Source organism: Arabidopsis lyrata (genome assembly GCF_000004255.2).
Source record: "Arabidopsis lyrata subsp. lyrata unplaced genomic scaffold ARALYscaffold_1, whole genome shotgun sequence".
NCBI classification, from domain to species: domain Eukaryota; kingdom Viridiplantae; phylum Streptophyta; class Magnoliopsida; order Brassicales; family Brassicaceae; genus Arabidopsis; species Arabidopsis lyrata.
The window spans coordinates 22,813,437-22,832,419 of NW_003302555.1; the positions used below are offsets into that span (position 1 = coordinate 22,813,437).

The 18,983-nt window shown below is 35.3% G+C and overlaps 1 protein-coding gene across 2 annotated transcripts; it reads right to left on the reverse strand.

The window, feature by feature from the left end:
- Positions 1–6,542: 6,542 nt before the first annotated feature.
- LOC110224381 lies at positions 6,543–13,368 on the reverse strand. 2 transcript variants are annotated; one of them, XM_021010403.1, is made up of 4 exons: positions 13,099–13,368; positions 12,941–13,022; positions 7,097–7,163; positions 6,543–6,900 (listed from the first exon to the last, which is right to left on the reverse strand). In XM_021010403.1, exons 1-4 carry the CDS (start codon positions 13,101–13,103, stop codon positions 6,590–6,592), a joined length of 465 nt encoding a protein of 154 aa, XP_020866062.1. In that variant the 5' UTR covers positions 13,104–13,368; the 3' UTR covers positions 6,543–6,589. The 2 variants fall into 2 exon arrangements, with proteins under 2 accessions (XP_020866062.1, XP_020866063.1); XM_021010404.1 differs by lacking the exon at positions 13,099–13,368 and having other exon boundaries at positions 6,543–6,713; positions 6,812–6,900; positions 12,941–13,077.
- Positions 13,369–18,983: the final 5,615 nt, after the last annotated feature.

Sequence of the window (18,983 nt, forward strand, 5' to 3'; positions counted from 1 at the left end):
TTATATAGTTTCATAAAAAAGTGTGACTCTCTTTCTATGTCTTTGTCTTAAATGAAAATTTTTTAGTTGAGTTTAGTAATTTTTTTTTAAGTGAACATTTAATAATAAAGAAAAAATTATTGTAGTATATTGCTCTTATAAATTTATGTTTCAATTTAAATTTTATTTTGCTCTTTAAAAATTGTAGAAACCGAATAATGTAAAAACAAATTACTCTGCCATGCATTTAAATTTGACTTCAATTCTAAAACTCATTAACACATTCAAAAGTTTGAAGTATGATCACTTTAAACTTTGTTTATGTTAAAAGTTGAATTATATTAATATTACTAATAAAAATTTCATAGTATTACTTTTACTATATTAAAATTTGATTTATTATATTTAATTAAAAATTCTATTAATTATAACTAATGTCAATATAAGTAAATATGAATTAAATAAACATTGTTATTAGACTTTAATGTAAAAATTAGAAAATATTGAGTAATGATATATATATATATATATATATATATATATATATATATATAGCTTTGTTTAATTGGATGTTTAATATGATGATGTGGATAGCTTAGATGGAGAGAAAACTCTTTCATTATATATACTAGGGGATATATATTTGATGATTAAAATTTTCTGAATTAGTTAACTTAATTTTATTAAAAAAAATTATTATTACATGCAAAAATATAATGTGATATATTTAAAAATGTGTTTGGTACTATCAATTGTTTAGTTTTTATGAATTATTTTTAGTGTAATTTATATTTATAATTTATTTTTTGTTTTTAATCAACTTTTTTGGCAGTTGGGATATTTCTCATGAAGTTAATGTAAAGGTTACTGTTGTAATTTTGCTTGCGACGTCACTAAAAATTGCATCTTTAACATGAACACTCGATGTTCATGCGACTATACCTCTACTTTTAAAATATTAAATTTTTACCATCATTTTTGTCGTATTTGAAAATTAAGCATTTATGAGAAATTTTAATTTTTTATAGTAGTAGCTATGATAGTTAAATGGTGTTAATACTTAATACATATATATATATTACATTTCTTAGTCTATATAACTATTAAAGCCACCCTTGCTATATATTAATGGTATAGTTCGTACTTTGTAGGCTTCTAGCTATTTCTTTTGCTATTTTATTCGCAGAGGGAGCACAAAGAAAGAATCCTCCCCTTCCGAAATTACAGTGATTTTCTCACGATCTTGTAGATGATTAGCAAGACTTGGACACTCTTATGGTTCTGGAGAGCTTCATACAAGTATCTATAGCAATATGCGTTTTTTCATAAACATTCCAGTGTTCATTTCCAAGTAGGGGTAGTGACTTATGGTAAAGAAAGCATGGCGATTATGGTAAACATGGACTCCAATATTTTTATTTCTTAAGATCGAGATTGTATCTTACAAAAGTTGGAGTGCATTATTTCGGAGAAAACATGGTTAACCATGTTCTTACAATAGGTTGAATTGCATGGTGGACACTGTTGGAATTTAAGAGACTAAGCTCATAAGAGAGAGTAGACAATCACTTGGTGATTGAATCTCCTTTTACCCACACAAAGGGAACTCATTCTCAAGAGGAAGAGACCATCAACTTGTGATGGAATCCACACCAATATAGCTTGATAGAACCGAAATCTCTATGGAGAGAATCGATTCTAGCAAGACAACTATCTCTAGTATGAAGCTAGATCCATGAGAAGTAACACAACACTAAAGGTTTGTGTACTTAGAGAGAAACGAATCTATGAGTCATTAAGCTAGAGTAAACAACATAAATAAGAGATAAGAAGAGTTTAAGGTGTATTTAAGAGTAGTATGACAAGCAATAGGCTGCCTAAAGGCAGCCCTAAATCGTGTAACACTATCTCTCTACATTGTAACTCTTTAGTTGAACACAAGTAAAGAAGAGAGAGCTACACGAATTTGATATAAGAGCTTGTCTATTAATCTTATGTGTGTGGTTTACAATGAGGCTACTAGCCTTTATATAGAAAGAGAACTAGGTTAAGGTGTCTCACAATCCCCTTTAATCCTAGCCCTTCTTTTCTCTCTTTAAATCTCCACCATTCAATTCAAATTGCTTCTAGAAGGTCCAACGGTCATGAGGACCCAAAAGCAAGTCCAAGACACGTCATAAAGCAAGGCATAAAGCAACTCTTGTCTTCTTCCTCCTTTTGAACTTGCAACGGCTATAAGGAAGGCTCGGGAAGGATCCGGATGCTTCTAGATGCTTTGGAAGCTTTGGATGACTCTTAGAAGGCTCTTAGAAGGCTTGAGAAGATCCTAAATGGCCGATCACAACTTTGTACGGACGTCCTCTCCTTAACTTGTACGGACGGCCTTGTACGGACACGATGTAGAAGAGTTCTGATCGGTTGTGCAACCGATTGGCATAACCGATCGGAAGAGCAATGAGGTTCCGATCGGTTGTGCAACCGATCGGCACAACCGAGCGGCAATGCACACATCCTTTTCTTCACCGTACGGACGAGTGGCTCCGATCGGTTGTGCAACCGATCGGACCAACCGATTGGAAGTGCGGATGGATCTTTCTCTTCACTTGGTTCAATACTCCCCCGCAAGCTTGAGCGTCGGGACAATAAGGACCAAAGGTCAAGCTTGGAGATCTTCGGCCTTGTCTTCATGACTTCGGCCTTGACTCCCTTCTACTTCTTCTTCTCTTTCTTGAAGATGGCTCGGCCTCTTCGGCCTCTCTCTTCTTTCCTTCTTATATTTTAATACCCTCCCGCACGTTTGATCGTCGGGACAACATGAGAACCAGAGATCAAGCGTGGACTCGTGTCGACTACCTCATTAAAAACCTTAACAAAGAAAACCACGTGGGATCAAACTTTGTTAAGGGAAAAAGAGTATAGCCTTCACGGTCCTTGATGTCGCTATGATCTTGGTTTGTAAAGAACCGGCTCTCTTCTCTTCAAGTCTTTGAACCGCTACACTGCCTTTAACTCGCTTCTCATGATCTCCAATCTTGCACTTCTCGAATTTCTTTGAGGCTCTCATAGTCTCCTTTACCCTTTAAACAAGTGATAAAGAAGAATGTATAAGTGTATGCTATGAGGAATATCAAAGAAAATTTTAAGAATGTGACAAGTTTAAGAGAAACATATTAGAGCATAAAGACTAGCAATTGAACTACGGTAATGAATTTAAATTTAAATAGAGTAGAGTTTTAGAGCACAGCCTTTGAGTTTAAATCGCCATTCTTGATGATGGCTTCTTTTCTTTATCCTTTGAGAGAACTTCTTCAACGTGAATTGAAGAGGACTTTTGGATTCATCATGATTTTAAATGCTTTGAACATTTCGTTCAAAGACATCCCATGGTTCTCTTCCCCCTTCTTTCCTCCGTGAGTCTCTTCTTCAAGGGCTTTGTTTTTGTGGTCGCCATTTCTTCTTGGAATACTCTCAAGAAGAGATGGAAGGCATAAGCCTGAGAATAAGAGACAAAAATGAAAGTGTATGTTACCAAGAATAAGAGAATAAAGAGTATGGACTCAAGAGTGCCAATGGACAAAGTTCTTAGCTTTGTTTTCTTTAGTTGAGGTTGAAAGTATGTGGGGTTTAGTAACCAGAATGGGCATGAGAATTGAAGCCACTCTCTTTCTTCAACACGGGTAGCCATTATTTTCTACTCCGGGTTCTTCAAGGTCTAACTCTAAGACGCCATGATACTTCCAACGAGTACCAATCATGTTGTCTACTTCGTGGACTCCATGGCTACTCCAAACTGCTACTGAACTTTTGTTGCGGTTTGAGCTCTCTTCTTGAGATCTCTAGATCGCTTCTTAGAACATGTTAAACCATGATGGTTTTAACCATTTTCGAGCCTTGAAACCTTGTACATCAATGATTTTGAAGTCTTGTGCACATTCAATCTTGAGCTCCATGACTTTGACACTTGAATGCGTGAGCTTGATTCAGCATTCCCACCAGATTTCTTCTCTAATTTGATCGTCCACCAATGTCACTTCCTCTCTAACAACCACTTGAGTTCGCTGGCCAGATTTCTTCTTCGTGTTGTGTTGTCTTGAGTTTTGACTTGGTTGGATCGTCTAAATGGACCTTATGCCTTCAAATATAACCGGCTCTACTCTTCACTTTCTTAGTCCTTCATGACTTGTTCTGAATCCTTTCCTTGTCAACTTTTACTTCCTTGAGGCTCTCATTGGTCTCTTTGAGGCTCTTATGGTCTCCTTCACCCTTAAACAAGAGATAAAGAAGAAGAGATTAAGTTTTGCCATAAGGAATATCAAAGAGAAACTTAACTCAACCAAATGAGGAATATCAAAGCTATTAAGCAACAATTAGGAGTTCATGAATATGATTAAGCTGTGAATTCTAAGGCAATGGTTTAATGAAAAATATCATGAAATGAGAGTAGAGTTTAGAAACAGCCTTTATTTGAAGAAGACTTGAACTTTTGCGGTTCGTCTAAATGGATCTCAAGTCTGATGGTGAATGGTTCTAACCCTCCCGCAAACTTATAGTGTCCAGATTATCTAGCCCTTAATCTCTAACAAATGCATTTGCCTTCTCTTCATGAAACAAGCGATTTCTTGCAAAACAGATTAGAGTTAATGGGCAACAAAAACAAAATTGGTGAAAGATTAGTGTAAGTGAATAGAATGGGCAGAAATAAAGGAGAATAATAGTATAGTAGACAATAAAGGAGAATGGAGAATAGAGAGTTTGCTCAAGAGTTCAAATGGACAGAGTTTTGCTCTGTTTTCTTGAGTTAAGCGGAAGCTTTAATAACCAAGGCATCCAATAATCATCCAGAGTTTGGTGCTTTAATGGCTGAAACAATATGGACCGTTGGGCAATTCATTTACCCACCGGTTTAAGACATAAACACACCGAAATAACTCATGACCAAGAGTTTTCCGGTGACTTTAAAGAACTATGAACCACGAAATACCATATTGAAGATGATTTCCGTGGCCTAGTTTTAAAGAAACCATTGGAACAAAACAGTTTGTCCAATGGAATCATCAATTTCTCTTCACATGCTTGGTCTAAGAACTTTAACAAGACCAGAATCCAAGCTTTTCTCAACATTGAGCTGCTAGAGAAACGATTTTAACAATAAAAGCTGAAACTTTAAAGAATCTAGTCTAAAGCTGAAACCTTTAAAGAAGCTAAGCAATTTAACAACTAAGAGAAATATAAAACTGACTTGAGAACGATTTTAAGAGTTCCAAGAGAGCAACCTGGCTCTGATACCATGTTGGAATTTAAGAGACTAAGCTCATAAGAGAGAGTAGACAATCACTTGGTGATTGAATCTCCTTTTACCCACACAAAAGGAACTCATTCTCAAAAGGAAGAGACCATCAACTTGTGATGGAATCCACACCAATATAGCTTGATAGAACCGAAATCTCTATGGAGAGAATCGATTCTAGCAAGACAACTATCTCTAGTATGAAGCTAGATCCATGAGAAGTAACACAACACTAAAGGTTTGTGTACTTAGAGAGAAACGAATCTATGAGTCATTAAGCTAGAGTAAACAACATAAATAAGAGATAAGAAGAGTTTAAGGTGTATTTAAGAGTAGTATGACAAGCAATAGGCTGCCTAAAGGCAGCCCTAAATCGTGTAACACTATCTCTCTACATTGTAACTCTTTAGTTGAACACAAGTAAAGAAGAGAGAGCTACACGAATTTGATATAAGAGCTTGTCTATTAATCTTATGTGTGTGGTTTACAATGAGGCTACTAGCCTTTATATAGAAAGAGAACTAGGTTAAGGTGTCTCACAATCCCCTTTAATCCTAGCCCTTCTTTTCTCTCTTTAAATCTCCACCATTCAATTCAAATTGCTTCTAGAAGGTCCAACGGTCATGAGGACCCAAAAGCAAGTCCAAGACACGTCATAAAGCAAGGCATAAAGCAACTCTTGTCTTCTTCCTCCTTTTGAACTTGCAACGGCTATAAGGAAGGCTCGGGAAGGATCCGGATGCTTCTAGATGCTTTGGAAGCTTTGGATGACTCTTAGAAGGCTCTTAGAAGGCTTGAGAAGATCCTAAATGGCCGATCACAACTTTGTACGGACGTCCTCTCCTTAACTTGTACGGACGGCCTTGTACGGACACGATGTAGAAGAGTTCTGATCGGTTGTGCAACCGATTGGCATAACCGATCGGAAGAGCAATGAGGTTCCGATCGGTTGTGCAACCGATCGGCACAACCGAGCGGCAATGCACACATCCTTTTCTTCACCGTACGGACGAGTGGCTCCGATCGGTTGTGCAACCGATCGGACCAAACGATTGGAAGTGCGGATGGATCTTTCTCTTCACTTGGTTCAATACTCCCCCGCAAGCTTGAGCGTCGGGACAATAAGGACCAAAGGTCAAGCTTGGAGATCTTCGGCCTTGTCTTCATGACTTCGGCCTTGACTCCCTTCTACTTCTTCTTCTCTTTCTTGAAGATGGCTCGGCCTCTTCGGCCTCTCTCTTCTTTCCTTCTTATATTTTAATAGACACATTACGGAGAAACCATGTAAACAATGCCACTATATATAATCCAAAAGAAGCAGCATCAAACCATTAAGGAACATCTGCAATTGTATGTAGTACATAATAATATCTTTAATAATAAATCTTTAGTAACATGGAAGCATGTAGTATACCTGTTGTGGCTTGTACTGGTCACCAAATCTATTCTGCACATTGATAAGCAATATATTATCAATGTTTGTCCCAACATTTGCTTGTCAACGATCTTAGTTAAAAAGGAAAATCCAAAAAATAGAATTTTTACCTCCATTCTGGTCTTTATTTTCTTGTAACTTTTAGCAGGTTGGCCTCTTAAGTTTGATTTGAACAACACCCCCACCCTACCAACATTTCCTGAAAACGTCAAGAGATCCAGAACAGAATCTCGTTATATTGCATATCATGTCTGAAAGCAAAGTTGATAATAATCTTTGTATTTAAGCTAATGAATTTCTTATTGACTCACCTCATATTAGAGTATATATAACTTTATACTCAAAAACCAGAAACAATTTTACATGTCCAAGGAATATTTGAAACGAAAACTTACCAGCAAAGTTGCCTTCCTCATCAGATAAAGGAAAATCCAACCAAGCTTCAAGATGCATTATAAGATCCTTCCCAAACGATCAAATTACAAACCATTAGGACACTAATACAGTGAAACTCACAATCTCACCGATTCAACCAACACAATTTCTGAATAATTCCTTTATTAAACAAATGATCAAACAACGTTCATAAAACGAAGAGTGATCGTCACGCCAGCTCTCAAGGTGAGAGAAACCCAGCAAAATTACAGAGAGAAGATTCTAGAAGTTTTAGAATTCTGGAAAATGATCGATAAAACAATTGTTGAGCTGCACATGCTCTTTATTGAAAGATTCTAACGGCAAACTTGAATCACCCAATCTCCTCTCTCCACACGTCCTCTTCTTATTAGCTTCTTTTCCCACTTGACTCTCACGTGCGATGGCACACGTGTGGTTCTGCATCACAACTCCCCTTGTTGCAGAACCTTGTCCACAAGGTTCAAGCTTCAAAAGTAGGGAACTTCTGCTGCAAATCAAACAAAAACTCCCAGGTTGCCTCTTCAACTGGTTCCCTAGCCCACTTTACCAACACTTTTGTCACAGCTTGGTTGTGGCGCTTAACCATCTTGCGTTCCAAAATGTATTCAGGCTCCCTGACAAATGCATCTTGTACAACAGAAGGTAACTCAGTAGTAGTAGTGACATTACCCACAAGAACTTTCAGTTGAGAGACATGGAACACTGGATGAACTAAGGAAGAAGGAGGCAACTGTAAGCGATAAGCTACTGCACCACACTTATCAATAATCTTGTAAGGACCATAGTATTTTGGAGCAAGTTTCTGGTTAGAGCGTAATACCACAGAGTGTTGCCTATACGGTTGTAGCTTCACATACACATAATCTCCAATAGATAACTCCTTTTCAGTACGGTGTTGATCAGCAAAAAGCTTCATCCTGTGTTGAGCACGCAATAAGTGAAACTTCAGCAGCAAAATCATGTTCTCCCTCTCCTGCAAAGATCTCGCCACGGCAGCCACCTTTGACTCCCCAGGAAGGTATGGCAAATGCACCGGAGGTGCTTGGCCATAAACAGCCTCATATGGTGTCAGCTGGATTGCAGAGTGGAAATTAGTATTGTACCAGAACTCCGCAAGGGCCAACCATTTGCTCCACATATGGGGCTGATCACTAGTCATACAACGCAGATAAGTCTCCAAACATCGATTCACAACTTCAGTCTGACCGTCACTTTGAGGATGATAAGCAGTAGACATTTTTAAGGACACTCCTTGAAGAGTAAAGAATTCCTTCCAAAACTCACTTGTAAAGATTTTATCTCTGTCACTGACAATTGAAACAGGGCAGCCATGAAGCTTGAAAACATTATCCAGGTAAGCTTGGGCTACTGTCAAGGCACTGTAAGGGTGAGACAAAGCCATGAAGTGAGCTGCCTTGCTCAACCTGTCCACTACAACCATTATCACAGACTTACCCGCAGAAAGCGGTAATCCTTCTATGAAATCCATAGAAACTTCACTCCATATTGTATCAGGTATTGGCAAAGGTTGCAACAACCCAGGAGAAGCTGCATTATCACTCTTACATTGTTGACAAACTCCACAACTCCTTATGTAAGACTGAATATCCTTCACCATTCCTTTCCAATAAAAAATTCCTTTGACCCTTTGATGAGTGACATCACGACCTGAATGGCCACCAACCCCAGAACAATGTAACCAAGCTAATATTGAATCCTTTAATTTGGTATCTTGAGGCACGACAATCTTGCTCTTCCTCCGCAAGATGTTTTGCATCCAAGAATAGTGTTTTTTCGCGTCTGGCTTCAGTTTTAAGGCTTCAATGATGGCTTTTATTTCTTGATCAGTGTCATAACCTGTCTGAATGTCCTTCAACAAATCACATTCCACCACAGACATAGACATATGCAAGACCTCAGAACCATCCACTCGAGAGAGAGCATCAGCTACTAAATTTTCCTTGCCCTGCTTATACTGAATCTCATAATCAAACTCCAACAATTTAGGTAACCACTGTTGTTGAATAGGAGTGTTGAGCCTCTGTTCTAATAAGTACTTGAGACTCCTTTGATCAGTCTTAATGATAAAGTCACTAGACAACAGATAGTGTCTCCACTTATTCACCGCAAAAATGACTGCCAACAATTCTTTTTCATAAATTGAAAGAGAAAGTTGTTTACCCTTAAGTTGTCGACTTATATAAGCTATTGGATGGCCTTCCTGCATCAAAACGGCACCAATTCCATGTCCACAAGCATCTGTCTCTACCACAAAAGTTTTGTCAAATAAAGGTAAAGCCAAAACAGGTGTGTGGCAGAGAGCCATCTTCAGTTTGTCAAACGCCTCCTGTGTTTCAGAGGACCACAGAAAAGCATCCTTCCTGGTCAGAGCATGTAAAGGACTGGCAATGGCACCAAAGTGTTTAACAAAACGTCTATAGTAGCCTGCCAACCCCAAGAATCCTCTGAGCTGCTTAAGATTAGAAGGAATTGGCCATTCCTCCACGGCCTTAATCTTAGCAGGATCTGTTGAAATACCTTCTGCACTTATAAAATGTCCCAAATACTCCACCCTGTCCACGGCAAAGGCACATTTACTCATTTTAGCAAACAACTGATTCTTCTTCATCACCTCAAAAACATGTCTCAAATGTTGAATGTGCTCCTCCAGGGAATTACTATAGATGAGAATATCATCAAAGAAGATAAGCACAAATTTTCTGAGAAACATCTTGAAAACTGCATTCATCAGTCCTTGAAATGTTGCTGGAGCGTTTGTAAGCCCAAAGGGCATTACCAAATACTCATAATGTCCGCTGTGGGTTTTAAAAGCTGTCTTTGGTATGTCATCTTTATGCATCCTGACTTGATGATACCCAGCTCTAAGATCAATTTTTGAATAAATCCGAGAACCACCAAGCTCATCTAAAAGATCTTCAATAAGAGGAATTGGAAATCTGTCCTTCACAGTCATTCCATTAAGTTCTCTGTAATCAACACACAGCCGCCATGATCCATCTTTCTTTTTAACTAACACCACAGGGGATGCATAAGGACTAGCACTTGGTTGTATAGACCCACTTGTAAGCATTTCCTCCACAATTTTATCAACCTCATTCTTTTGGTGTATAGAATACCTGTAAGGACGCTGGTTAACCGGATTAGAACCCTCCACCAATTGAATCTGATGATCATGATTGGCTCGAAACGGTGGTAGAGTAGTAGGCTCAGCAAAGACTTCAGGGAACCCTTCCACCAACTGAAGTACCTCTGCTGGAGCTGCAGGATCAACTTTTAATGCATTCAGTGAAGTAGTGTTATCAGCTTCTTCCTCTTCTAGCATATTCACACAAATCATAGAAAGTTGAACTTGATTATCCTGTAACTTATTAAGTTTCTGAGCTTTGATAGCTCTCACAGAACCATTCTTAATTCCATGTAGTAGTACCCATTGTTTTCCCCATTTAAAACCCATTTCCAACTTCTTAAATTCCCATGAGATATGGCCCAGAGTTGCCAACCATTGTACACCTAAAACCATGTCACACCCCTTCAAAGGAATCAGCATTACATCAGTGACAAACTCTGTAGTCTGGAATTTCCAAGTAAAATTATCAACCTTCCCTTGAACTCCTAACTTCCTTCCATCCGCAACAGAGACTTTAGTTAAACCCGATGGTTTAACAAGACATCCCAACTTAGCAGCCACTACAGGGTCCACAAAGTTATGTGTCGAACCAGAATCAATTAGCACAAACAAGGTCCTTTTTCCATAGGTACCCCGCACGCGCATGGTATGGTAATCAGAGATGCCGGATACAACATTGAGAGAAACTTGTGGCCTCACCTGGCCATCTTGTTCCATCTCTTCAGCCTCTTCTACTGCATCCACAAAAACATCATCCTCATCCACTCCCATGCAATAGAGTTGTGCATTTTTATGTGTCATGTAATGATCAGGGGTGAATTTTTCATCACACCAGTAACACAAGCCTTTAGCTCTCCTTTCACTCATCTCCTCTTTAGATAAAAACTTCTTTGGTGTTGTTCCTGGAGGTTTCTGAAATGGTTTATTGACCCCCTGTCCACTTCGATCATCAATTTCTTTAGGTAAAGAGAGCAACCCTTTAGAAACAACACTGGAACTTCCACTCCTAGAGCCAAGCCAACCCTGAGATACAGGCTTCTTGGGGTGTGCCTTTTCATACAACCTTCCCAACTGAAAGCAATGCCTCACCGTTTGTGGCTGGAACATCCTTACGTGCATCTGAGTATCAACTCGCAGCCCAGCCAAGTAAATACTCACCAAATACTCCTCCGATAAACGAACTCGCGTCTTAATCAATTCAAAACGCTCATGATAAGCAGTAATTCCATCAGTTTCCTGCAAATTTTTAAGATCAGCCATGGGATCTTCACAGACTTCCTCAAACCTTTCCTTCAAGAATTGAACATATCCCTTCCAGTCATACAACACATCCAAACCAACACCCGATTGCATAAAAGACTGATGCCAGGTAGCAGCACGTCCTTCATAGTGAATCGCTGCTAGTCGTACTTTCAAATCCGCCGGAGTATTATCAACACCAAAAAACTCCTCTACCTTAAACAACCAGTCTCGAATCCGAAATCCATCAAACTTAGGGAAATCGATCTTACCCAGTCTTGTAAGACCTCCATATTGAGGAGCAGATCTTACCTCCCGAGAATGATCGGAGTAACCAGAATGGTTTCCCTGAGTCATTGAAGACATCGGAGCAGCGCGATCTGGAGAAGGAAGCTGCGTCGATGATTTCTGATGATTGTTCAAACGAAAAGCTTCAAACATCTCCGCAATATGATTCTCCATCTTCCGATTCTGGTCTTCGATCAGATCTTCCAACCTTTTGATCTTTGACACAACAGAATCGTCATCTACTAACACCGGAGACACCGTTGGCTCCGTCGTCACACCAGATCTTGTTGCAACACCCATGATTTCCAAGGAACGTAGATGCTCTGATACCTTTAATACAGTGAAACTCACAATCTCACCGATTCAACCAACACAATTTCTGAATAATTCCTTTATTAAACAAATGATCAAACAACGTTCATAAAACGCAGAGTGATCGTCACGCCAGCTCTCAAGGTGAGAGAAACCCAGCAAAATTACAGAGAGAAGATTCTAGAAGTTTTAGAATTCTGGAAAATGATCGATAAAACAATTGTTGAGCTGCACATGCTCTTTATTGAAAGATTCTAACGGCAAACTTGAATCACCCAATCTCCTCTCTCCACACGTCCTCTTCTTATTAGCTTCTTTTCCCACTTGACTCTCACGTGCGATGGCACACGTGTGGTTCTGCATCAGACACATGCATGTGGCTATTGAACAAAAAGAGATATCTAACCTAAGATGCTTGTGATATATATATGCGAATAGAAATTAACTCCTATATGTTGTTAACATAACTACTTATCTAGCACATAGCATAGAGAAACAATACTTTAGTCTATAGATTGAGAACATACTTAATGAAATGGTCTTACATTGAAAATAAATAAATGGCTAATTAATAGTAACATTTGAGTAGGGATACGAAACCAATGGAAGAAGAGAACAACTGTATAGTGAGGAGGATATTAGTGGTGAAACCTAATGACAGGGTATAAAACTCTTTGGTACACTTTGTAGGTTTCCAATAGCTAATGCTTAAGGGCTAGTTTCCTTAGGTCTTAGCCATAAAATCGTTTTACACTGTAATCCTGAAAATTCAATGAGTTTCTCATAGTTATATATAGTGTGGGTAATTAGAAATCTAAATTTTCTCTAAACGCACCTGAAACCAACCAATGCGATGCCACATGAGTTCATTAGATATCATTGTCTGATTTGTCACCATTTTCTGTACTTGTTGAAAGCTGTGAAACATAATCAGCAAATTGGTGTATTGAAAGAGCTAACTCATAATCAAGAGGCTTATGAGTTAGCTCTTACTCCATTTGAAGTTTCTGTCTCGTCAATTAGCTTGAGAAGCTTAAGCTTCCGCTGATTTTATCTCATTCCTTTAAAAGAAAAGAAAGAGCATAATTAGATACTGCAAGAAAATAAAAATAACATGCAAACCTTTGTGTGAAATTCCTAAGATTTGCTTGCAACCAAAGCGAAATAGAAACACATGCTGGATCACTGTCTGATATTTAACGCATAAAACTTTTTGATGTATTTTCGGAGAGCATTAGGAAGCGTAATTTATATTGAACTAGATTTTGTGTCCGCGCGTTGCGTGGGATTTTAATTTAAAATCTCTTTTATTAATAAAATTTTTTGATCATAAGATATAATCATTTAAATTTAAAAGATAAATATTTGAGCATAAATATAACAAATCAAATTTTAACATCATTTAATATAAAATGTGAATATACCTAGTTTCATGAACATTATTTAGTGTAAATGTACATCTATAATATCATGTTGCTATAACATTAGCAAGCATGTTTAACTTATTGAAGCAAGTGCATTGTGCCATAAGAGAATTTTCGACGAATTCATCAATGTGCATATTTTATCTAACTTTTCATCATTACACCACCAAATGGTTAAACCCAACTTTGAATCTAATAATCTGTTTAATAATATATGTCATGTATTTTTCCAAAAACTCATTCGTTTCACATAATGAATGAGATCTCAAAGAATTTAACCTTAGTCATGTGCATTATCTTTCTAAGTTTTAGAATTTATTATTAAACACTTTTAACTACCAATTCTTTCGTCATCTTTTATGATGCACTCGTTGCCACTTTCTTTTCACCTTCTATTGACTCACATATTATATATATTGGACTATGAATTGATTTTCAAGACATATTATTAATTATTTTCTCCTTAATTATAGTCTTTCAATACTCAATTTTTTGGGTCAAAAGCATTTGATGAAATATCAATCTTGTTTTGCTTTTTGATCATGTTTTAAGTTTCATTTGAGAATATGCTATACAAATTACATATCACTTTTCTAACGACTTTCATTTTCATTTCTGTATATTTTGTGTAGAACTCATGAATAATATGATCATTGATTATTTATTTTTTAAAGATGGATGATAATGTTTCAAAGTTTTCAAGAATTTTTTATATAATTTCACAAGATAAAGTGTGACTTTTACAATACCTTCGTCTTAAATTATAAATTTAAGTTGAGTTTAGTAATTTTTATTTTTCTTAAGTAAAAATTTAATAATAAATAAAAATATGTAGTATATTGTTCTTAGAAACTAATGTTTCACTTTAAATTTTATTTTTTGTTTAAAATTTTATATACAGAATTACATAAATTAATTTTTATTCTAGCATGTATTTAAAATTTACTTCCATTCTAAAACTCAGGGCCGGCCCATGGGTAAAGCCCATGAAGCAAGGGCTTTAGGCATCAAATAATTATAAATAGTTTTAGGGGCATCAATTTTTAAAATGTTACTGTGGTCTAGTGGTTAGATTGAAGTCTTTTGTTGTACAGGTCACGATTTCGAATCCCATACATGTTAAAACTTGTATTTTTTTTTATAACAGCTTTTGTTAATGGGCCAAAAATTTTTTTGCTTTAGGCACTCAAATAGTTTGGGACGGCCCTGCTAAAACTCATCAAAATATTTAAAGATTTGAAGTGTGATCATTTTTAATTTTTATCTATTAAAAGTGGAAGTATATTATTACTACTAATAATAATAATATTTTTATAGTTTTTTAATTATTTTAACATTTTATTTATTTTACATAATTCTTTTTTTTTATATTTAAAATTTCTATTAATTATAAGTAACATACATATGCCCTAAATAAATGTTTTAAGTGTATTTTAATATAAAATAAATAATGTTGCTTAGGTGGATGCTTAGGTGGATAGGCTAGATGGAGAGAAAACTCTCCCATTATATATATAGATTCCATTCGTTGTGATAATATTTGGAATACGAAAAGGTAATCGGGAATAGAAAGAAAGGTGAAGATGCGAAGAAACCTAAATTTTCTTTTTCACTTGCAAAGATTGGATCTCTAAAATATTAAGCTGACGTGGCAATATGAGGTTAAACTTTAAAAAGTTGACGTGGCTAGCCTTAGAAACCTCAATTAGTCCTTTTTATTAGTAAGAGATAGATTTTTGTTCTTAAACAAGTATTTATAATTTTCGGTTCTCCAAAAGTAAGAGAAATTCGGGACTGGAACGAGAAGAAACGATATACTTCATGAAACACGTTCTCACTGTTTTAGATATGGGAAAACGATTTGATTGGTTTAATATATTTTTCCTGTCGACTGATGGACATTTATGAGGACATTTTCAATCAACTCATGCCAACTTGTGCGTTTCAAGTTTCAACTAACTTCTACAAACTCATTTATCATATGCAAATTGGTTAGACAATTAAGGTAAAACTTATATAAATTAATATTTCATAAATTAATAATTAATATAAATTAATACTCTCTCCGTTTTAGTTTAGTTGTCGTTTTAGGATTTAATTTTTGTTTCTTAATAGTTGTCGTTTTAGGTTTTCAATGCAAATGTTTTGTAAAAATTCCAGTTTTATCTCTATTGTTTTAATGTTTTGACCAATGAAAAAATTATAAAATATTTTAATAAAGGGTAAAACATAAAATTTAATAGTTTTCTTAATTTGTGTGAAAAAACCTTAAACGACAATTAAAACGAAACGGAAGGAGTAATTTATTTGGTTTGGGCCAATGTAATATTTGAGGCAATTCGTAAAATAATAAGATAATAACCTTTTTAAAAATTATTTGTTAATATATAGTCTCATCAATATTATAAATTAATAATTTATAAAAATATGTATATATATATAAGAAAATTTAGTGAAATATGACAAGTATATATATATATATATTTTTTTTAATTTTCAATAATTCTTGGTAGAGTTCATTTTAATAATCTTACTCCATGGAAACTTTTTGTGCTGTTTTCTAGTCATAATGTTTTTTTTTCACTTGTATCTGGTTATAGCAAGATATTGATTATAACGAAAAAGAAAAGTTTTAGCCGAATTTTTCAATAAATTAATATTTATTAATTTATTGATAAATTAATACTTCTATAAATTAATTGAAATTCATGGTTCCGATATTGGTAATTATAGAGGTTTTATTGTATTGGCATACACATCTAAATCATCATTTCTACAACGGAAAAATCTTAAATAAAAACTATCTATTTTTGTTTGGACGTTTAATATCCAAACTATTGGGGTCGGAATAAAAATATTTCGTTTAATTATATATGGTTTACGAATATTTTGTATTGACTATATATTGGTTGATTCTGAAGTGAGTCAAACTAGACCTAAGACTACTCTCTCAAATAAGAGATCGTGTGTAGCACTTTAGGGTCGAAATCCACAAAGTTCTCGTGTTCACACAATAGACTAACATGTTTTGAATTAAGCTAAACAGAAAATAAAAAATATTTAAAATAAAGAAATAAATTAAAATCGGGTTTTAAATCAGATGAAGAAAACGTCAGACTTAAGGATTTCTCAAGAAATAAATAAATAGTAAATCTTGCAAATTAATTAAGATTATTTATCGAACCGTTATAGAACTCAAAGCACTAATGTATAGCCAACCTCCTCTCGGATGTTTTGACTAACTAATCTAATATCAGGTAGTTCTTCCTCTCGAATGTAAACTCCTAGATTTAGACTAGCATTAAAAACAGATTTGATATGATCACAGATATTCCTAGACCTCCTCTCGGATGTATCTAGTAATTTCTGCCCACCTAAGATAGTTACAGTAACAGGCGCCCTCTCGGATCAAAACCTATTATCCTATGATCAAGTTCTAGTTAGGTATTCTAGAACTAGCATTAAGAACAAGTTAAGTTGAAGAACTCTATAGATTAATCCTAACAGGTAATCGATCTACTAATTCATCTAAATCCCTAATGAGAATCCCTAAACCTAACAAGCAAACTACTCAGACATGGAGAATGAAACAAACAACATGATTGAATAGAATTGCATTAAGAAAATAAAGAAGAGAATAGAGTTAAGAAAGATCTTCTCTGGAGGAGTTCTCTCCAATTGTCTCCTAAAGGGTTCAAGCTCCAAATAATACAATAGATTCAGAGATGTCTCTAAAACAAAACCCTAAGAATCTATATATATATGTTCTTAAAAACGTGCATGACTTCTTTGAAAATAGGAAAATGTTTTGGGGCGATTCTTCAAATCTTCATAACTTCAAAAAGATGTGAAATCGAATTGCCGTCAGATATTGGTATCGACCGACACCAGGGGTGGTGTCGATCGACACTTGCACGAATTTTGGTTTCTGGATTGCTCTCGTAGCATAACTTCTCGGTTTTGCTCCAAAATGATCCATAATCTCCAAATTGGTCCCGAACGTGTATAAACCTAAAAAAGACTAGAAAAGATTCTAGAAATAACAAAAAGTCTCTAAAAGCAATACCTATATCATGGTTAAAAACAATAAAATCCATGATATATCATATTCGAATCCAAAACTTAACGATAGTTAAGGCAAAGCGCTAATCGGTGTTGTTAATTTTAATACTACCTGTTTGATTAGACTAAACAAAAAACACGTTTGCACTTTGGCATTTCTCCCAAATTGGTTTAGGATCGAAAAACCCTTACTCGAAATATTTTTCTTTTATTCGTCAGGATTATAACAACATCGAGAGAGAATTTTCTATCCCAAATCGATTTAGGGGAAATGGCAAAGGACTACACTATTGTTAGTTAACTCTAATTAAACATGTGGTGTTAAAAGTTAATACTGGTTTGCTATTTTGTCACTGTTAACTCTCATTTGTATCGGTTTTTAGAGTTTTTTTAACATAGAATTTTGAGTCGTTTCAATGAGAACAATATAGTTTTCTGTATTTTTATAAATTTAATAATATAAGAATATGTAAAAAAAATCTGATTTCTTACAGATCTATCTACCCTAGTTGATGGCACAAAAAATTCTAATTTTTTAATCTCCTGTCAAATTTTGTGGGATAGATTCTCAAAAAACTCTACTATTTTACAAGTGAGTCCGGCTAAATTTACGTTCACAACCACATCAACACTCGTGAAATCTATTAATCCGAAGAAATCAATGCAGAAAACTCCGAGTCTTAACCCTAATTATTTTAATAGTTCGCAAAAAGATTTTCTTAAATCAAATTTAACTAGAGAAGAAAATGAACGTTTGGAAGAAGTAATCTCAGAAATAGAAATAGAATAAATAATTATTTAATTTTTGACATATTTTTATTTTTAATTATATTTTTATTTTATCTTATTAAGTTTTAAAACGACTTAAAATCACGTTATTCTGAGTTTCACCACTCGAACATCCAAAACGACGTTTTTAACCAAAAAATGACACGTCATTGCCACGTGTAAACTAAGTCAGCGATTGACCAATTACTTTTAAGTCATCTTTGTTTTACGCTCAAATTACCTAGTTTGGATAGTTTTTATTAAAAAATTAAGCGTTAAGGTAGGAAACAACACTGGATCTTTGTACTAGTATAAAAACGCACCGTGCAATTTGTTGGAGTTGAAAAACATCCTTTTCCTCGTATACTAATTAGTAAAATAATTGTGACGAACAAATTGTTGGCTTTTCAGACTCTGGACTTAAAATGAGGTCATTTTTATCAATTTTGTGGAAGCCAATTTTCTCACCTATTTTCATCCGCTCTCTGAAATTTTTGAAGTACTAAAGCTTTAAAAGGCTTGATTCGTTTTTTCAAAGTCACCCGTAAACTTATTTTGTTAACAGTTACCGTTGCTAAAGTTTAAAAACAATCACATCATATTATACCGTTTTGGGCCGCTTAA